The sequence below is a fragment of the Amborella trichopoda genome, chromosome 9 (genome assembly GCF_054954075.1).
Source record: "Amborella trichopoda isolate Santa Cruz 75 chromosome 9, AtrichopodaSantaCruz75HAP2 v2.0, whole genome shotgun sequence".
NCBI lineage: Eukaryota > Viridiplantae > Streptophyta > Magnoliopsida > Amborellales > Amborellaceae > Amborella > Amborella trichopoda.
This window is the reverse complement of record NC_142344.1, coordinates 7,242,729-7,264,325: the sequence shown is the minus strand read 5'-3', so window position 1 is coordinate 7,264,325 and position 21,597 is coordinate 7,242,729. Positions and strand designations below refer to the sequence as shown.

Here is a 21,597-nt window from a genome sequence, read left to right as displayed (position 1 = left end):
CATTCCTTTGAATAATGATAAGGTTTCCCACAGATGAAAGACACTTCCTTTCTCTTTTGGATTTATGATTCTTAAGGTTGTCTTTTTTATTCCCTTATAATAATTTCTGGTCAGGTCCATTGGAACCCGTACCCGACCCATGTCTATTTGGGGTCCTAAAGATGGACCCACACCCCACCCGCTTGGTCTAAATGCTGGACCCATACCCAGACCCGTGGCGGGTCTACCTGGCGGGTCCCTAGTTGGGTCCAGATCCATTGCCACCCCTACTTGACACAATGTACTCGCCCAAGTAGTAATCTCCTTGCCCATAGGGCGAGATCGAGTAATTTGGCCGAGTCTGAAAATGCTAATGTCGAAAAATCAAAATTTTTAGTTCACTAAAAGTCAAATCTCACCATTCAATATTTGGACGTGAGATTTAATTATCAGAACTAAAAAATCAAAGTTTTTCTTATATAAGTGATTTGGAGGTTATCCCAAAATCTAAATAAAATCATCCAAAAATTGGTCTTACTCCAAAGGGAAAGCTTTCTATGTTTCCCCTACAACATAGAAGTTCTATCCTTCCCCTACCATCCAGCCGTCCATTTTTTATCAAGAGAGCCACTTACCATTTGATCTTAGATCCAATGTCTTAAAATATTTTATTTTTAGTTTTTTTAATATAAGTTTTCTGAATATAAAATTTGGTACGTGCCATCTTCTCATTGGGGTGCACCTATAAAAAATATTAACAATACTTTTTCGACAAAAAATAGTGACCAAAATACCTATTAAAAATTTTAAGGGTATTTTGGTTATTTTATTTTATTAAAAATATTTTTTTTATTTTTCGTTAGTGCGAGTTTAATAGAGGAATGAACGTCAAAAATTTGGTGTCAAAATAGTTTATAGAAAAAAAATTAAAAATAAACAATGTAGAGACATGAAATTGTGATTGAGACAATCTTAACTCTCCATTAAAAAATATACGGTTGGATAAGGGGGAGGATAGAACTTCTATATCGTAAAAAGAACATAAAAAGCTTTCCCTACTCCAAAACGAGCAAGTATTAAATATAATTTCATGAGACAATGATATGCGCACCCAAAGGATGACTCCTGCCGCCCAAAGTGGAAACAAACACAGTAAGAGAGAGAAATAAAGAGGGGGGAGTGCCCTTTATAAGTCAAGGAGAGAGAAAGGCTATTACAGGCTCAAGGAGATAAATGAAAAAGAGGATGGGCGTAGTCATTGCATGCAAGCATCTAATGCAAAAGGGCTTCGACCCAATAATAATATTCGAAGATTTGGATCCGAAAATTATATATGGGATTTAGATCTAAAACTGTAGGTGGGATTCAGAATAAGTCTCCTATAGGATCCTCCCCCACCCATGTGTGTAGGACTTCAAAGGATCATCATTAAATTTGGTACGGATTTCCAAAAAAGTTATCACATGGATGTGGGACTTGATTTTTTTATAGATCTGTACTAAATTTAATGGTGATCTTTTGGGTAATACACACATGGGTGGAGGAGGGTCTTATAAGATCATTTCTCATAAACTATATATACATAAAATAATATATAGTATTTTAAAAATCAAGTTGGATCTAGATCAGATCCACATGTACCTAGATCTAATCTGAATTACTATTTGGATTTAAATTTTGGATCAGGATGCAAATTTGCGATCCACTCCCATATTTGAATAGGATCCAAACGAAGTAAATTCTCAATCCTAATGACGGTGTATTACAAAAGCTATAAGAGTAAGCAATGGAGGAGGACTCTACGAGTTTATGGATTTTGGAGGGGCGTTTACGAATAAGTGCTCATTAGAATCACTAATTTACCATTGATTGAGCACGCGGTTGAAGCTATTCCTTTTGAGGGGGTTTTGTATAATGGATCTGTCTATCACATGAAGAGATATTTTAACCTTCAATTTCTTTAGTTTTTTTTTTTTTTTCTTCTTCTTCTTCTTTTGGTAATTCAGTGGGGAAAACAAGCCCCTATTTATTTTTTCAAAAGAAAATTGTTTCATACTGGCTGCTGCATGACTACATATGCTGTCAAAAAAGTATAAAGCATCCATCTTAAAAGTGGACGCAAGTATACGTTCCATCTAAAACCAATAGAAACTAAAGGTCCAAATGTTTTATTATTAAAATTATTATGTTTAGCTCTTAAAATTTACTTATCGCCTATAGGTGCTATACATAAGTTCTTCCGAATGATATTGTAAACAAGAAAATGATATTGTAATGAATATGGATGCTTATTCTATATGTATGGTGTACTATATTACAAAAAAAAACAAAAAAAACAGATCAAGAAAGAAAGAAAGCAAGAAAGCTCATTGGCATCCATAGGCATTATCTAGAGAATAATCAGGAATTTTTCCACTTGCTCTATAATTTGCACTGTGAATATGAAGAGTAAAGATACTACGAATACCATCAAACCTATCTGATACTACAACCAATCACAAATAGCAGAACTTACATAAGGAAAAGACAAGTATTACAATAAGACGTGCTTAAGGAAAACTCTCTCTCAAGAGTAAAACTAGGGAGAAAGAAAGAGAGAGAGAGTCAAGAATACTTAACATACAGGAACCATGAAAACGATACGGACAATATATCTCTGATATGTGGGTTCTGTGTGATTCAAAAGGTGCCTGTAACTGCTAAACAAATTGATCCAATCTTCGTACAAGGGAATGCGATGATGACAAAGTAAAGTGGCCCCATTTCATTCCTCAGTAAATCATTCACCAATGTTACAAAAATTAAGGAACACATTATTAGCGGGTCGGCCTCACCCTTGCCAAATGCAAAATTTGAAAAGGAGTTTCGAGCGGGCCGTCCTGTCTGCTTTGCCCATCCCTGCAGAACTTCTAGAGCCTCAAAAGGGTGGGGTTTCTATAAGATTGCAACTTTAAACAATCCAATTAAGGCGCCTCCAAATTTTATCATAACATGCAATTTTGGTGTAAAAAATTCTGAGGATTGTCTCAAAATCTAATTTTGCATCCAAGTATATAATCTTAAACTCCAAGAATGGTTAAAATCAAGTTGATCTATAAATATATGAAAATCTTGAAAATGGATGGTCTAGATAATGTGTTGCAAGATGCACTATTTCTGAGACTCAAAATCTTTTTTTTTTTTTTTTCCATATTCATACATCTTGATGTTGAGATGATTAATTAGAGGGTTCTTCAACATTAAAACAACATTTTCTGATGGATTTTTTAGATGCATTTGTAATTCTACATGACATAAACTTTTCCCTAACAATAAATTGCAATGTGTGAAACTCAGTATTGATTTCAAAGGAAAGAGCAGGAAATATGGATACTGTATCGTTGAAGCAGTTTGTTTGTAAGAAGTGTGCTTAAATACCTTCAAATCATCATCTGGGAAACTATCGGTGGCTGACATTATGATAAAATTGCCTTCATGTTCAAACATGCAATGCATTCCTATGATTGTTTTCATGTTTTTCCGCAGATTTCTTGAACATGTTACTCAACATCGCATCTCCAATAACTAATCTCGAAGAGGGCCCGTCTGAGTACTATGTTCAAGAAAGCATGTAGAAAACATCAAATCTTCAACATTCCTAATTCTCTTGAATAAAACTTTCACAGTGAAGATAGAGAAAGATAGATAGATTAATTGAAGATAGAGAAAGTTAGAGAGATTAAAACAAAATGAAGACAGAGAAAGAGAGAAGAAGTTTAAGAAACTAACACCACCACTTTTACGGAGGGAAGTTCACTTGGAAAGATCTCTTTTTTAAGTTTTGAGGATTAGCTGCATATCCCAGTGGTTTGTTTATCTATTGTCAATGTATCAGTTTGTTCCAGTGTTCAAAAGAACGAATCCGGCCTATTAGGACTAAATCCGTGGATTAGTGCCCTGATTTTTCTTGAAATATATAATTTTGATTAAAAAAATGCCACAAAAAATTATCAGAAATGTTTAAAATTTATATGTATTTATTTTTATATTGTTAAAGAAACAAAACAAAAAAATATTATAGGCATAATTGGGTTTGAGAGAGAGAGGTTGGCTCGCTAGAGCAATCAAACACCCTTTAATTTTTTTTGTTTTCTTTTTCAGTGATTACCACAGTTGTACATTAAAAAAAAATTATATGTCCCGCACACCTAAGTTTTCATTCATATCATTGTCCAATAATTTTTTTTTTGGTAAAATTCCCATGTAAAGGCCAAAATATTTCATTCTCTTGAATCATCAAAAAAAAAAGAAAAAAAGAAATTGTTTCATGCTCCTATGCCAACATCCATCCATTTGCTTCCTTTGGTAATACCCAAGGTAGAAGTAGTTTTACGACCAACTTTTGGGGATGTATCTTCTTCAATCCAAAAATAACCTGAAAATAAAAAATTTATATTGCGTATTGTATATGCTGAAGAAAAGGTCCCAAGATTGAATACTGGCCATCTAATTTTTGGAGGGTGATACCCGAGTATTGAAGAACTCCAAATCTACCACTATGATTATTATTATTTAAGTTATCATCGAAGAACTCCAAATCTACCCTTATTATTATTATTATTATTATTGTTATTTAAGTTATCATCTGCTGACTCTTAAGTGCATACCAAACAATTAGATAAGAAAAAAAAAATCTCCATAAGAAAGCTCCTCTGCCTGAGGGAGTACATATGTAACATGCTTATGTGGGAGTATAATATGGTGCTAGATGTAAATAGTTTGTCTACAGTTCAACCTTATGATTCCTCTCAAAATCAACTTTATGATTCCTCTCAAAATTTGGTGCAAATACAATACCTCATCCTTGTTGATCCAGGTGTGCCATCTCTGATGGAAGCAATTTTTTCATTCTCCTTTGAGCGCATGCTTCTGTGTGTAAAAATTGGGTTTGGGTGAAATTGGAAGCAATTTTTTTATTCTCTTTAGAGCGCACGTTCTGTGTGTAAAAGTTGGGCTTGGGTGAAATTGGCAAACATTGTAGAACAAATTCTGCAATTGCAATTGAGAGTTGATCAGAAACAACGAAGAAGAATAGCAACTATTTTTTGTTCTAAGGCCCGTCAAAGATATTTTTTTGAGATAATATTTGTCCCTTATATATAGTGTTTATAGGATTTATGGAAAATTTGTTTTCTATAACTATGTTTAGTTCTTAAAATTTATTTATTTTTTTATATTCATGATCTCCATGTTAGAGATTAAATGTCTTTAAAAGTTAAGTCCAAAACCCATCTCAAAAATAGATTTATTAAGACGGCTGCATTTCTACATATGAAGGCTTGGTCGCATAAAACCGGATCGTTTTTTTTCAAATAGATTAAAGGGAATTAAGTGTTTTTGAAAGAGTAAGGAGGTGGTGTCAACAAGATTGAAAACCGGGTGCTACCACCACGACCCGGCGCCTTTCCTGAATTTTCCTTAGTCGTTGATTAAAAACTTCCACACCATTTTAATAATTTAGATGTTGTGGAGAATTCTATGCAAAGCTTTTACTTATTGGCACGAGGAAAGGACAATGTCCAAAATATTCAAAATCAACCCTTAAAAATATTGGAGGCTTAGACTTAGACCTCATAAAAGTATCATTAATTAGTCGAAAAGATTTTATACTCATGAGGGAGCATATTATCTATTTACTCCTCAAGTAAAACTCAATGTAGGATTAAATTTAGCATTCTAAATTTCGGGGTATAACCTTTCATAGAATAACCTCATCATCATCATCATCATCATTATCATCATCTGAACCTTATTCCAACTATTTGAGTCACCTATCTTAATCATGTTGTTTATTCCACTCTTTCAAATGTCACACTCTTATTTAAACTGTGATCAATTACATTTCCTATCTGCTTCCATCCATGTTCTTATTGATCTATTTGTAAAAAATAAAACTAGCGTAATGCCTATACTGAGTAACCTATAAGCCGGCCTAATATGGCAAGTCCTAGCAAAAACATGTCAAAATAAAAAAAACAAATGCAAAAAAATCTTTAAAAAATGAAAATTATATTTAAAGAATTATTAAACAAAGTGCATTCAAATGAAGTTGAAAATTACAGAAAAATGGATAAAAAAATCAATTTGTACCGAAGGATATTTTTGAATCTTTTAAAAAAAGATGGGAAATTGTAAAAATAAGTATGGAAAAAGTTTATTTAAGGTTGCAACCTTAAAATCTAGAATTACAGGCGCACATAAAAAATCTATCGAAACAGGTTGTTTTAATGTTGAAAAACCCTCTAATTTATATTAAAAAAAAAAAGATTTTAAATCCTAAAAATAGTGCATCTTGCAACACATTATCTAGACGGTCAATATTCAAAATTTTGCATATGTTTATAGATCTACTTGATTTTAACCATTTTTAGAGTTTAAAATTTTATTATTAAATATGAAACTAGATTTTGACATAATCCTAATAATTTGTACAACAAAATTACTTGTTATGGTAAATTTCGGGGTGTGCTTTAATTGGATTGTTTAAGGTTGCAACATTATAGAAACTATACCCAATAAGTATTAATGGGCAAAATATTTTCCAATCTTTGTTAAAATGATGAAAAACATTAAAAAATACCTTTATTTTTTGAGATATTTTTTAATTTATTTTTAAAATATCCGACCAAATCACCAAAATCACCCAATGACAGATTCCAATCTAACCGGACGGTTCCTATTTGAGCCTTCCCTAGATTTTTTAAAGCCTTCCATTTGACTAAACTACACCTCTTTAACTGGTCTTAAATTCAAATCGCATTTCCTATACACTAAAAAAACTATATATTGAATCTAACATTTTGAAGGTGATATCTAAATGTTAGATTTAGAAAACACCAAATTCAAGTTTTAACTAATACCCTAGATTCAAAAAAAATAAAGAAAAACTAATAATTGTCCACCTGGACCAGGGCCACGACTAATAAAGGTCGACCTGGGCCAGAGCCATTTAATTGTTATGCGCCACTTGCTGCATCGTGTTTTATATATAAAATGTAATACAGATAAAAATAGATTAATCTATTATTTCCATTAATAAAAAAATAAAAACAATAAAATAGATTAATCTATAACTATCACGACGTCACGTCAGAAACACGCGTCGAAATGTTGATGAACGTGAAATACCAGCTGGCCCGACCCCATATTTAAAGCCAAGAGTTTATGTGCACCCGCTGGAGCATGTCCTAGATTCCCTCGGGACCAACTTTCAACGCGATAGAAAAACCTCAACTGAGACCGAATTTCAACAGGATAATTAAAAGATCTAAATTTTCTCCACAAAAAAAAACTAATAATATAATGATTCAGAGATAGTTTCTATAGAAAAACCTCAACTGAGACCGAATTTCAACAGGATAATTAAAAGATCTAAATTTTCTCCACAAAAAAAAACTAATAATATAATGATTCAGAGATAGTTTCTAGAATTTCAGATAAAAAATTCTCTCGAGTTAATCTTCTTCAGAGGAAACACAGTCCAGACGATCAAAAAGTATACACGATCAAAGAGTCAACGTCAAAAGTGGAGACAAACGGAGTGAGAGAGAGAGGGAGTTCACTTTATAAGTCGAGGAGAGAGAGGCCATTACAGGCTCAAGCAGAGAGAGAGATGGAGAAGAGGGTGGGCATAGTAGGAGCAGGCTCAAGTGGGCTCATTGCATGCAAGCATCTGATGCAAAGGGGCTTCGACCCGATAATTTTCGAAGCAAAAGGAAGAATAGGAGGGATTTGGACTAAAACCATAGAATCCACAAAGTTGCAGACACCTAAAGATGCCTATCAATTCTCAGACTTTCCATGGCCAGAGAGTGTAACAGAGGAGTTCCCCAACCATGATCAGGTCTTGCAATATATAGAGTCTTATGCCAAGCACTTTGGGGTGGTAGAAAGAGTGAGATTCAATAACAAAGTGTTGGGGTTGGAGTTTGTTGGGGCGAGAGAGGAAGATCAGCTTTCATGGGGGCTTTGGGGAGGGAATGGAGAGGCCTTTGGGTCCAAAGGCAGATGGGACATCACTGTTGAAGATACCAACTTTGGATCCACAGAGGTAAGTTATTTGGTGATATTTGTAGGGTTGGCGGTGTTTGTAATATGGTGCAGATGGTTTTCTTCTTTCTTTTTTTTTAGAAATTTATGCGAATATGGCAAGAGATGGCCGGATGGGACACGCAGACCGCACCTTGGGTCCGCGTATGAGTCCAAATTTTGGACTTGAAAGGTCGGGCCCAGGTCTAAAACTTGGATCCAATACACTTATGGATCTGTATCTGGTCCAGTTGGGCCTGACCCCCTTTACATCCCTAAACATCGTTATTTGGGTGATTGCTGGTTCGATGTGATCAGGTCGGGTCCGGGTTAGACAGGCCCAGGTCTATCAAATCCAAGCCATGTGTGTTTGATGGGCCACGTGTAAAAATATTTATATAACGCGTTAACTTTATACCATAAAAGTAAGGAGCTCCTCAAAACCCATCCGAAAAGGCTGTTCCGGGTTAGAAAATCCTCTAATCGATCATATCAACGATTTCAAGTTTTAAAAATATTGTATTTTGTATAACATTTTAAATATCGGTAAATATTTATAAATCTGTTGGATCTGTGCCATGAAATTTTGAATTTTATAATTAAAAATGGAAATAGACTTTTATAATAAGGGTTTTCAGCACCGTTTTCAAGTACATTAATTTGATTGTTTAAAGTTAACACTATATGAACCACACCTATCCTCTTTGCACAATCTAACTTAGGCAGGTCAAGGAAGACCGGAGCCTGGTCGAATTTGGATCTATTGGACCTCGACCTAACCTGTGCGAGCTACATCATGCGCCCCACCTAGAGTCCCAACCTAGCCCTCTTTTGTGTGGTGAGGGTTAGGGGTATTCAATAAAATATTTAATTTTAGTTGTGCACCCATATTTTATAGTTATTGTCAACATTATACTATAGAAATGAAGCGCACCTCAAAAACTAGTTACAAAGATTGTTCCTAACAACTTACATATTTATGGTCTTGGCTTTGACTTTGACTTTGAGATGTTGGATATGAAATTTAAACAACGGACTTCCATTTTTTAAATTTTTTGCATTGAACCGCCTATTTTTAATATTGTTAAATGTTTATAGACCTACTCAATATGTGCTTTCTTTTAAATTTGAAGTTTATAATTGAGGGTGAAAGTGGATTTTGAGACCATCGTAAAAGTTCTCCACAAAAAAGTTGTTTTTTTGACAACGCCTTACTTTAATTGTTTAAGGTGGGCACCTTACACAAACGTCACCCATTTTTGTATTTCATATATTAAGTGTTTGTTTTTTCTCACGGCTGCATGTAATGCCATAAATATGATCATCACATGATACTTTGATGCCACTACTTTCCAATCAATAGTTTAGACGGCGATGGTGGGAGCTGGTCTCATCAAATAATGGCCACCCTATTTGTGGTGCAAGGGTTAGACGAATTTAATGAAATTTCTAAATGTTGGTGTGTTTGTTATAGTCATCATAACATTGTGAACATGAGTTCGCACCGTTTGATGAATGGGTTAAACGGTGATGGTGGGAGTCAATTCTATGATTACATCTTTACGTCCCTCGATCATCATCCAGCTTATATGTTCAACCTAGTGAAAATCAGGCGGTTCAAATTCTAATCAACTGGTTAGATCGGAACTGGTGACTAGCCGGTTATGGTTTCGGCCGGTTTTAGTGAAGGTTGGGGGTTTTAAAAAAAAAATCAAAAAATTTATATAAAGTCCCAAAAAATAAGTGGTTTTGTTTGTAATACATTTTCAAGTGTTTTCATCATTTTTGCAAAGATTTGAAATTGTTTTGGCTATTAATACTTATTTTTACATTTTTCCATATTTTTTGAGAAATTTAAAAAATATTATTGGGCACAAATCGATTCTTTAAAATCTATTTTGCATTACTTTTCAACTTCATTTGGATGTGTTTTGTTTAATCATGTTTTAAGTATAATTTTTATATTTTATTAGATTTTTTTTGTATTTTTTAACACTTTTTTACCATCCGGGACTTGTCCAATTAGGTCGGTTTAACGGGCTTATCAGTTAGGCCAGTTGAACCGTTTCCAACATCATGTTCGGTTAACCATTTCGGTTCAATTTTTCCTACACTGCTCCAACCTATGTGATTAGCCAGAGGTATTCAATCACATTGTATCTTTCCAAATGATGTTTGATAATGATTACAAAAGGTGGCTGGGTGATTTCATTTCAAAAGCAGGTAGTAAAAGATGATTTTTTTTGTAGCAAATGGCTTGAAATATTATTTTCATATCTAATTATAAAATTTAAAACTTCAAAAATAGTATAGATTGGGCAGATATATAAACATTGAAACTATTGAAAATTAACGATATAGATAATGCATTACAAGATGCATTATTTAAGATTTGAAAGTCCATTTCTTTACACGTCTGTAAGTCTCGAGGTCAATATGATCAATTTGAGGGTTTTTCAACATTGAAACATCATCTTCTAATGAATTTTTGATATGCTCCTTAATTTGATTGTTTAGGGCATCGATCTTATGAGGTTTAGTATCTAGACACCCAATTTGACTATTCAAAAAATAGGATGGTCTTTGTGGAATCCTAGAGGTTATTTTTCTCACCCCATTCAAATATGGGCACGGTTTTTATAAGTATACGTAGAAATGAGTCACTTCTTAAAAATCTATTTTGGAGATGGATTTTTAGACTAAAAATCTATTTTGGAGATGGATTTTTAGACCAAAATTTTAAGGACATTTAATCTCCAACATGGAGATCATGAATATGAAAAAAAAGTAAATTTTAAAAATTAAAAATAATAAATCTATTAAGAAAAAATTTGGACACTTTTCAATTGTTTTTAGATGGACCACCTATTTGCATCCATATTTAAGATATATTTTTTATACCTCGAAGGACCAAAAATATAGAAATGCCGTCCCCGCCCGCATGAAACAACTTTCCGTGGAATGTATGAACTGGATTTTTTTTTTTAGTTTTATCACGATGATGGTTAAGTTATTTTTGTAGGTCACCCCGAGTCCTAGAAAAACCCCCTAGCTAGTGTTTTACCGCAGGGTTAAATGTACCCTTGGGGAGCATATAGTTGAGAAAAAGGCAAGCAAAGGTGCGTATACTAGGCTAGGCCTTTGCGCGAGCAAACTATACACTTGCTCCCTTCGGGAAAAAGGCAAATTAGGAGGATCTTTTGGAGTTTTCAAAAGCATTAATTTAGGATCCTCTTAAATTGAAGTTCCATAGATCTACAATATTTTTTTTTAAAGGATTTTTGAGTTACTGAACGTCTAAATTTAACTGCCCCAAATTTAGATATTTTATGTTGAGTGCATTTTCCCCTTTTTTTCAAAGTAGATCACTAGATGAAGTTACATTTCAAAAATTTGAGGTCCTAAAAAACACTCATAGCTAAAGCTGGGCCCTAGAGAACAAATGTACAATTGATCTAGCGAGAGCATCTATATCTTATCCTGTATTGGCCTAATATGTCGGCCGAAAAGAAACAACAAAAGCAAACTCCGTCGAAGATTTGAAAATTGTTATGCCTTTCCCTAAAGTGATAAGACCCTTGGGGAAGAACAAGACACACCTAGTGATAAGACTTAAGTGGACCCTAGACTAGTGTTTTACTTGGGCTTTGGCCGGTCAAGGTCCTAATATTGTGTGCCCCACCCCTTCCCACTCGGGCGAGTTTGAGCCAGGGTAGGAAAAACCGAACCCGAATGATTAATCGGATATGGAGCTAAAAGTGATTAAATTGGTTTGTTCGATTGGTCTAATCGGGCAAATCTCCGACGGCCAAAAAAGTGTTAAAAGGAATACAAAAATATCTAATAAAATATATTTAAACTGTGATTAAACAAAGCACAACCTAATAAAATTGAAAATTAATAAAAATAAGATTTTAAAGAATCGATTTTTGTTCAGGGGTATTTTAAAAAAAGATGGAAAAAATATAAAAATAAATATTAATGGCCAAAATAATTTTCAAATATTTGCCAAAATGATAAAAAATTAAAAAAATACATTACAAAGAAAAATCTTTATTTTTTGGATTTTATATAATTTTTTACTTTTTTTTAAAATTCCCAGTTTACCAAAACCGCCCGAAACCATAACCGGCCGGTAGCTGATTCCAATCCAAACAGGCTCATAGAAATTGAACCGTAGGAAAATCTGAGCTTAAAAAATAATAGAAAATGAGAGATGTGTGATTCAAGGGTTTTCTGGATAATAAAAAAAGTGAATTGTGGAGCGTGTTTTAGTAAATTTTCATGACATTTATTTTAGGGCTTTGGGCTACTCCTGTGAATTGATAAAAAAACCTTCGAGGTCACTCACAAGTCGTATTTTGGGATTGGTAGGTCGATTTCTGGAGCCTTGGGACCACCATTTTTAAAAGGCTTTGGTTTGTAATAGGTTGCATTTTTTTTTTGAGGAACAATAACAGTATTCATTCAAATAGTATAATAAGGTTGCAACCAAAGCACAGTTAATTAAAAGAAACCGGCCATTACACAGTCAAACCAAAAAAAGAAAACAAAAGAAACAAACTTTTACAGCACCACTAGAGAACTATTAAAGACGACTCATAAATCCCTGCTTTTGCAAAGACTCCATATTATTCTCCCTATACACATGTTCAACAAAAAAATTCCTCATCTTTACAAGAATCAATTAATTCACACATTAGATTATGTAAACTCCAAGGATATTCTGTTTGACCCTTCATCCATTTAACTACATTCAAAGAGTCTCCTTCAATATTAGTAGGCATTTGGTACTCACTACCTAATTTCACACCTTGCAAAGCAGCCTTACACTCTGCTTCATTTGCAGTAGTAGTCTGTATTGGTCCATAAAATTTTTTCAAAATCTCACCATTATTACCCCTAATAATCCCATCGATACCTGTAGGACCCGGATTGTCTATAAAACTGCCATCAAATTTTACTTTAATCCATCCAACTTCCCGACATTTCCACAATACTACTCTTATAATTTTTTGCAGACAATCTTGTATCATAATGTTCAAATTATACATAAGGTCTAACCGAGAAACACCCCACCAAAGGTTATTAAATCCAAGCCAATCAGCCACTACATTCCTAATTTTTTCAACCACATGTTTAGCAGTTTTTTTTTTTATCTTCAAAACACTGCTGGTTCCTCTCTTTCCAAATCTCCCAAGATATTAATACGACCTTTTTTACTCAATCCAATCATCAAGCAATCCTCAAATATATCATCTACCTGTACTGAACCCACTCCATTCAAATCCAGACCCATAAGAATCAAGGCTCAAACCTCCTTTGCAAAACTACAGTTTAATAATAGGTGGTCAACATTTTCTTCATTACGTTTACAATTTATACAAACATTGCCAATAATTTTACCTTTCCTTTGTAACATGTCAACAGGTAAAACTTTCTTCAATTTCAATAGCCATAAAAAGGCTATTACTTTCAAAGGGATAGGCCACTTCCATATTTTTCCAGCCTCTTTATCCATCCAATATGATAATTATATAACAGTTTGTAAGCTAAGCTAAATGAAAAATTACCACTGCTAATAGGTTCCCAAACCACTCTATCTTCAATTTCAGGACAATAATAGAAGTGACTTAGGAGCTCCAAACATTGAGTATATTTATTTACAACCTCATTACTTACTCTTCTATATGAACAACAGATATCCCACCTTAATGTGAAGCCACTTCCCTCCACTGTATCATATACTGTTTTACTTTTTTAACTAATATTGGCAAAAAGAAGAGGAAACAAATTCTTAAGAGGACTTTCACCTAACCATTTCTCGTGCCAAAATCTCAACTTATTTTCTTTCCCTATAATGTTTCTTACATTATTAAAAAAGAATAATATATGGGCTAAAATACCATTCCAAATAGAAGCAATACTTTTCTTCCTTATACCTTTTGCATCTAACCCATGTTCAATATCCTCACCATATTTCTCACTTAAGATCCTTCGCCATAATTGATTCCTATCTGTTGCGCAACTCCACCACCATTTTGTCAAGAGTGCACTATTCATAGCAAGCATTTTTTGTAGTCTCATATCCCCTTCATCTACCGGAGTACACACTTTGTCCCATTTAATAAGGTTTTACTTAACATTGCAACTTTAAACTATTAAATTAAGACGTGACTCCAAATTTTATCATAAATATAATCTTGGTGTCAGAAATTCTGAAGACGACATGAAAATCTATTTTGATATCAAATTATATAATTTTAAACTCCAAAAATATTTCACATCAAGTAGATCTATAAACACATGAAAAACATGAAAATGGACGGTCCAGATAATGTATTGCACGATATACTATTTTTGAGATTCGAAATCTTTTTTTCTTTTCATATTCACACATCTTGATGTTGAGATGATAAGAGAGTTTTCCAACATTAAAACAACCTTTATGATGGATTTTTGAGGTGCACCTTAATTCTACAATTTAAGATTGCAACCTTATATAAACTTTTTTTATTAAAACGGGTTGAAGCCAGTGTTTAAGAAAATGCCGAGTCGAACCGGACTCGCCCGGTTCGACTCGGGAATCGCCATAGACGGATCGAATCGGCAAAAAAAACGGGAATCGTCCGGTTCTAGAGAGAACCGAACGATTCTGTATAGTGACTCGCCGATTCACTGTACGGAATCAGCGAGTCCGAACAGTGAATCGGCGAGTCCCGTACGGTTTTTTTTTTTTTTTTTTTTTGTAATTTGTAATCCATGATAGACTTTTTTGTAATACTTGATCGATTTTTTTGTAATCCATGATCGAATTGTTTTTTTTTTTTTTTTGTAATCCATGATCGAATTTTTTTTTTTTTTTTTTTTTTTTGTAACCCATGATAGAATTTTTTGTAATCCATGATCGAATTTTTTGTAATCCATGATCGAAATGTTTGTTTTTTTTTCTTGTAATCCATGATCAAATTTTTTGTTTTTTTTTTTTTTTTGTAACCCATGATAGAATTTTTTGTAATCCATGATCGAATGTTTTGTAATACATGATCGAAATGTTTGTTTTTTTTTTGTAATCCATGATCGAAATGTTTGTTTTTTTTTTTGTAATCCATGATCAAATTTTTTGTTTTTTGCTTTTTTTGTAACCCATGATAGAGTTTTTTGTAATCCATGATTGAATTTTTTGTAATTCATGATCGAATTATTTTTTTTCTTTTTTTGTAATCCACGATTTAATTTTTTGTTTTTTTTTGTTTGTTTTTTTTTGTAATCCATGATCGAATTTTTTTTTGTAATCCATGATAGCATTTTTTGAAAATTTGTGATTTTTTTTTTTTAATCCATGATCGAATTTTTTTTTGTAATCCATGATAGAATTTTTTGAAAATTTGTGATTTTTTTTTTTAATCCATGATCGATTTTTTTTGAAAATTTGTTATTATTTTTTTTAATCCATATTATTTAAAGAGAAAATGAGAGAGATGATGATTCTGAGGCCACCCTATCCCAGCCATATTATTCACATATCGAGTCCCAACAGCAACAGTGTAAGGATGAGCACGACAGTGCAGGTGAGCATGAAGGATGGACAATCTTCGGGGATTTTAGATTGGAAACACAACAAAACACTAACACTTAGGGATTTGAGAATAGTCAGACGTCTGCTAATATCGATGATTCGTTTTTAGATCGAATCAATGAATTGTTAAACGAATTCAATCAATGGCACCAGCGTGACCAAGAAGAACAATAACGTCGTCTATCATTTTATTTTTAGATCATATGTTACTAATTTTATGCTTTATTGTAGTCCATGTATGTTGATATACTTATTCCATGATAATTATATATTTATCCTTTTGTGTGATGTAAATTAAATGCTGAATGGCGGTTCATGCAGGGAAAGAACATATCAATATTCTCATATTCATTCAAAAACATGAAAATTCTTAATGGAGTACCCTCATTTCTTATTGAATTCCTAAAAAACAATATTTATAATGAATTTTAATAATTTTTTCGGATTTTTTTTAAGCTTTATTATGACCGATTCACCCGATTCCCGATCTGGATCGCCGATTCGTCGATCCGGATCGGTTTTTTGGAAGCCCGATCAGGTTCACCGATCTGTTTTTTAAACCATTGGTTGAAACAATTCAAAAAACAGAAAAATGAGTTTCAAATTTTTTTGAATCATTTAAATGATTTAAGGGGGGGTTTCATGAAACCAAATTTTCTGATTTTAGGGTTTTAAACAACTCAATATAAAAAAAGTGGGTTTAAACAATTGAAAACCCCTAAGATCAAGAGTTTTAGAAAGAGAAAATTCTCTATGAGATCAGTCAAAAGATTCAAAACACTGACATTTTTAAATCATTTAATATATTTTTTTAAAATGCTGTTCATACAACAGCTTGAATCTGATTTATTTGAATAAACTTTAAAATAAATAGATTGAATGATTGAACTCAATCCAGATTTGTTTTTGAAATTTAAACAAACACCAAGTTATTTAAATAAAAAATCATAAATCAAAAGTTCAAAAATAAAACCCATTTTAGATCCAAACAATTAGAACATTGCAACTGATTCTTTAAATCAAGTAAGGATTTCAGAATCTCAAAATCCGGATATCAAACAATTATTATTATCTGTATAATCGTTTAGAACTCAAAAACTTCAAAGCCTCAAATCTTAGTTTTCTGCACTAAATCAATGCGATTCATTTATTTCAATAAAAATATATGGCCATTGAAGACCTACAAAAACTTTGTAACAAAATTGAATAAATTTGGTGAAATAATGGGAGAGTACCTAGGCAAATAAGATTGCAGAGCTGCTATTTTCATAAGGAGGGCGATTTCACGGGAACTTGGATAGATCTCTTGCTAGTTTCGAGCTGATACGAGCAGTTCCGAAACGGATTAGTGATTTTTAATGCCTTGATATACGATAACTCGCCATTTAGTATTGATTATTTACATATGATTAATAAACTACTTCAAAACTCATGTTGTAGCACAATGTACTTTTCTATGTCATGATTGGAGCATGATATTTGCAAAGCAGGTGCATCAAGTTGAGTTTGTGGTCCTATGCATCGGACGGTTCGGAGATGTTCCCAAGTTGCCCCTGCTCCCTCAGAACAATGGTCCCCAAGTTTTCAAGGGAGAAGTTATGCATGCCAAGGATTACTCTGAGTTGAGTAGCTCAGAAGCAGCCTATGCGGTTCGGGGGAAGCGAGTCGCCGTTGTCGGATTCCAGAAGTCGGCCCTAGACATAGCTGCTGAATGTGCCCGTGTAAATGGTGAGTATATCATTGAGACAAGTGCAGTCTATTCTCAATAAAGCACGGTGAATATCGATTTGAGAAACTTCTTAAAATACACTTATGAGGCGAACTATTTAATATTTTGTATGTGTTTTTTATTTTAATCTTAAAAATACCATCAAAATGCACAGAGTTGAACGTTTGGAATAGTTGAAAATTACTAAAATGTTAAATAATTGTAGGTTAGTTTTTCCGGATTATTTGGGGTCGGCTACACGTTTGCCTGTTTTGAGCCTTCCACATGAACTAACTCGCACCTCCTAACAAGTGTCGTATTGGATCTGTACTGTACATGGCCAGCTCACTTAAGTCTATCTTCTGTCATCTTATCGCTTATTGGTGTCAAATCTAAGTTCTGTGAACATCATAAACCACGGTGCCTCATCTTGTAGGTGCCTAATTAAGTTGTCATTAACTAAGACAATTGTAGGTTAACTGTATTTCAATAAATTTTTTCTATTGAATTTACTTAGGTGAATGTTCAAATTTTGGACCCAAATACTATTCGAGTTTGGGTCCGGGCCCGGGTCTAGCCAGACCTGACCCGTTGCCACCCCGAGTATTTTTCAAGTTTTTAGTTCCGTAACTAAGACTACATTTTAGATAAGGAAGACATGCATGAAGGCTTCAATTATTTGTTGATTCTTTTTTTTGTTTTTTCTTCAGGAAAGCAAATTCCATGTAATGTGATATTGAGGGCGCCTCATTGGAATGTTCCTCATTACTTGCCATGGGGTGTGCACTTGGCTTATCTTTATTGCACGCGTTTCTCAGAGTTATTAGTGCACAAGCCTCAGGAAGGGTTTCTCCTTTCTCTTCTAGCCACTCTTCTTTCTCCAGTGGTAAATTTTAAATCCAAAGCAAATAGTTTCTTCATAAAAAGAAAAACTTTTACTTATCAGATGCTGATATTTATTTCTATAACTGTCTAACACTTGGTGCTTTTCTATATTTTCATTCTGCCTTCCATTTCTTCCCATTGAATGTAGAATTCTACCTTTTATTCAAACTTGGGTTTATTGTTTGTTCATTTCTTTGTGTTTTATTTTTTCTCTGTTTTTAAGGATTGCTGGAATTCAATGTTCAAACGTTATGTCGTTTAAACAAATCTCACTTTAAGGAGGACTAAATCGTTCTAAAGATTAATGACTTTCATTCTAAAAGTTAGCAACTTTGGGCCTGAGACTGGACAATCTGTATTTTATTGCAGAGATGGGGGATATCCAAGTTTGCGGAGAGCTATTTAAGATGGAAGCTGCCATTGAAGAAGTATGGAATGGTACCAAACCATAGCTTTCTTTTGCAGATATCATCATGCCAACTCAGTACATTGCCTCCTGATTTCTATGACAAGGTAGAAGAAGGTAGCATTTTACTAAAACAGGCCCCAAAGTGGGGCTTTTGCAAGGAGGGCCTCATTCTCAATGATAAATCTGAGCCGTTGGATATGGATTTGGTGATCTTGGCCACGGGCTATGATGGCGATCAGAAGCTCAAAGGCATTTTCCAATCCCCCACCTTTCAGAAATACATTATGCGATCGGAAACAAACACTCTTCCACTCTACAGGTTTGACATTGACAAGTATTTGCTTACCACGAAAAAAAAAAAGAGTGATTTATTCAGATTTCAGAAACCCTTGAGATATCAACTTTGTTCACCCATTTATCAAAACACACCAGAGTTTTCAACCATTCTAACTCATGCCTAGTGTCGTTTGATGGGCTTTTTGAAATTAAATCAAAACAAATGGGTGAGGCATTAAATAAGGGGCAATGAGTGTTCGTACACTAAAAAAAATATTTATATGTATGGGTACCCTAACATAACCCTTTAAAAATTAGATGGTCTCCTTAAATCTCTTGATATTTAATATATGGGTCGATGTTACATCTTGAAAATTTGGGGTCCAAAAACTAATTCTAGGTTAGGTTTTACCGAAGGGAGTAAACGGATAGTATATTTTTGCTCGAGTATAATATCTTTTGGCTATTTTGATTTGTCCATTGTATGATTTGATCTATTACTATTTCAATCATGAATTCCATTCAAATTATAGTCTGCATTTAAAATTGTTCTTTTCTAACCACTTTATTTCAACATATGAAATCCCATTCTGAAGAGTTTCCCTTTTCCATCAACATTTCCATTTCCAATAAATTTAAGAAATGTAATTCTTAAAACTAAAACCGAAGGATCTCATCTCAGGGAAATCATCCATCCACGGATACCCCAATTGGCGGTGATTGGATACTCAGAGAGCCTATCAAACTTGTTCACATCAGAGATGAGGAGCCAATGGCTCTGCCATTTTCTCGACGGTGGCTTTCGCTTACCCTCAATAAAGGAGATGGAGGATGATCTGAAGAAGTGGGAAGCCTACATGAAATCGTATGCCGGAAAATATTATTGGCGGTCGTGTATCGGAGTCCTCCATATATGGTATAATGACCAGCTATGTAAGGACATGGGCTACAATCCTAAAAGAAAGAAGGGATGGTATGATGAGCTCTTTAGCCCCTATGGCGTAATGGACTACTGCAAGCTCTAAAGTAGTGTGTACAAAAGCTATAAGAGTTTGCAATGGAAGGGTTATGAATAAGTGCTCATTCGAATCATTATGTTACCAAAGATTGAGCACATAGTAATTTACCTGTTAATTTATTGAGTACATAAAGCTATTCATTTTGATGAAGGATTATGTGGTCATATGATGTTTTGGCAAACGGTGAGACTGTTTCAACAAGGACATAATCAAGTATGTTTTCTTTCCGAATGTGTGTATTTTTTTTTTATTTTTTATTTTTTTCAATTTGTATTCTCTTTTCTATTATGTGTTGTATTTTTAAATAAACTATGAAGGAGCGACCATCTATGGTCCACATGATATTCATTTATGCAAAAATATATCATGCGCCCTGCAGGAGCATATTGTCTATTAGCTCCCACTGGCAAAAATCAAGCTAGAAATATTTTTAAATCCCAAAATTTGGATTGTAATCACTAGAATCTAGTGACCAACATCGAAAAGAAAAAAAAAAAACTCTATTTTCCTAAAAGCAAGCAAAATGACACCCAAGATTGAAAAAGAACCTTCCAAATTTTAGATTCAAACTGTCAACCATCAAAAACTGACTTTGTTGCTTTTCTTCACCTGGTTTGATGGGATCCGGATTTTGTATGTTATGATGTGGTCATCACGCCATGATCACATAATACATTGTGTATATATATATCTACTTAAATATCTTCTACCAAAATTTTCTTCCGCATATGGCTTTTTAAGCAGTGGCACATCTTCATAAGATTAAACAAGAGGAATAACCTAACCTAAACTTGTGAGTCATGTTGGCCTTTGCTCTTACCTTGAGGTTAATTCAGCCTTTTTCATATGAAGAAGTCATTTACTTTATATATAATAATTTACTTACTGGAAATATAATTAAAAATTGTAGAAAGGATTGTATACAATGAGACCATTTACCTTTAGACGATGGAGGTCACAATCACTTATTGGGTGTGCTTTCTATAAGGTTGCAACCTTAAACAATCTAATTAAGGTGCTCCTCCAAATTTTATCATAACATGTAATTTGGGTGTAAAAAATTCTTAAGATTATCTGAAAATCTATTTTTATATCTAATTATAAAATTTAAACTCCAGAAAATGGTTAAAATCAAGTAGAAAATCTTGAAAAATAGACAATCTATATAATTTATTGCAAGATGCACTATTTTTTGGACTCCACATCGTTTTCTTTTCATGTTCATACATCGCGATGTCAAGATGATCAATTAGAGGGCTTTTCAACATTAAAACAAAATTTTCCCATGGATTTTTGAGGTGCATCTGTAATTTTACATTTTAAGGTTGCAATCTTATATAAACTTTTTCCATACTTTAAACCCTCCGATATGAAATCTAATAACTTTGATGTGACACTAAGTTTGAGAAAACTTCTTTTGAATTTTGAACTTGATTAATAGAATAAATGCAGATATCCAATTTCACATCAACTGGTCAAGATTAATTGTGACTACCTTGTATTAAAGGTAAAAAGTCTCATTGTATAATTTTCCTATACAAAAATATATGTATGTTTTGGATATTTGATGCGTTTAGCTCAAGGTAGATAAAGTTGTCAATAAAAACTCGTTGAAAAAGAGAGTTTTGGCATGGAGAAATGTTAAGAATGCTCGAAAATCTCTTTTACTTTTTTA

The 21,597-nt window shown here is 33.4% G+C and overlaps 1 protein-coding gene across 1 annotated transcript; it reads left to right on the top strand.

Annotated features, from left to right (window-relative positions):
* Window positions 1-7,566: 7,566 nt before the first annotated feature.
* On the top strand, window positions 7,567-20,149 carry LOC18424063 (putative flavin-containing monooxygenase 1). The gene is made up of 5 exons (XM_006828677.4): window positions 7,567-8,068; window positions 17,116-17,353; window positions 18,044-18,219; window positions 18,588-18,946; window positions 19,586-20,149. Exons 1-5 carry the CDS (start codon window positions 7,631-7,633, stop codon window positions 19,926-19,928), a joined length of 1,554 nt encoding a protein of 517 aa, XP_006828740.2. The 5' UTR covers window positions 7,567-7,630; the 3' UTR covers window positions 19,929-20,149.
* The last annotated feature ends 1,448 nt before the right edge of the window (window positions 20,150-21,597 follow it).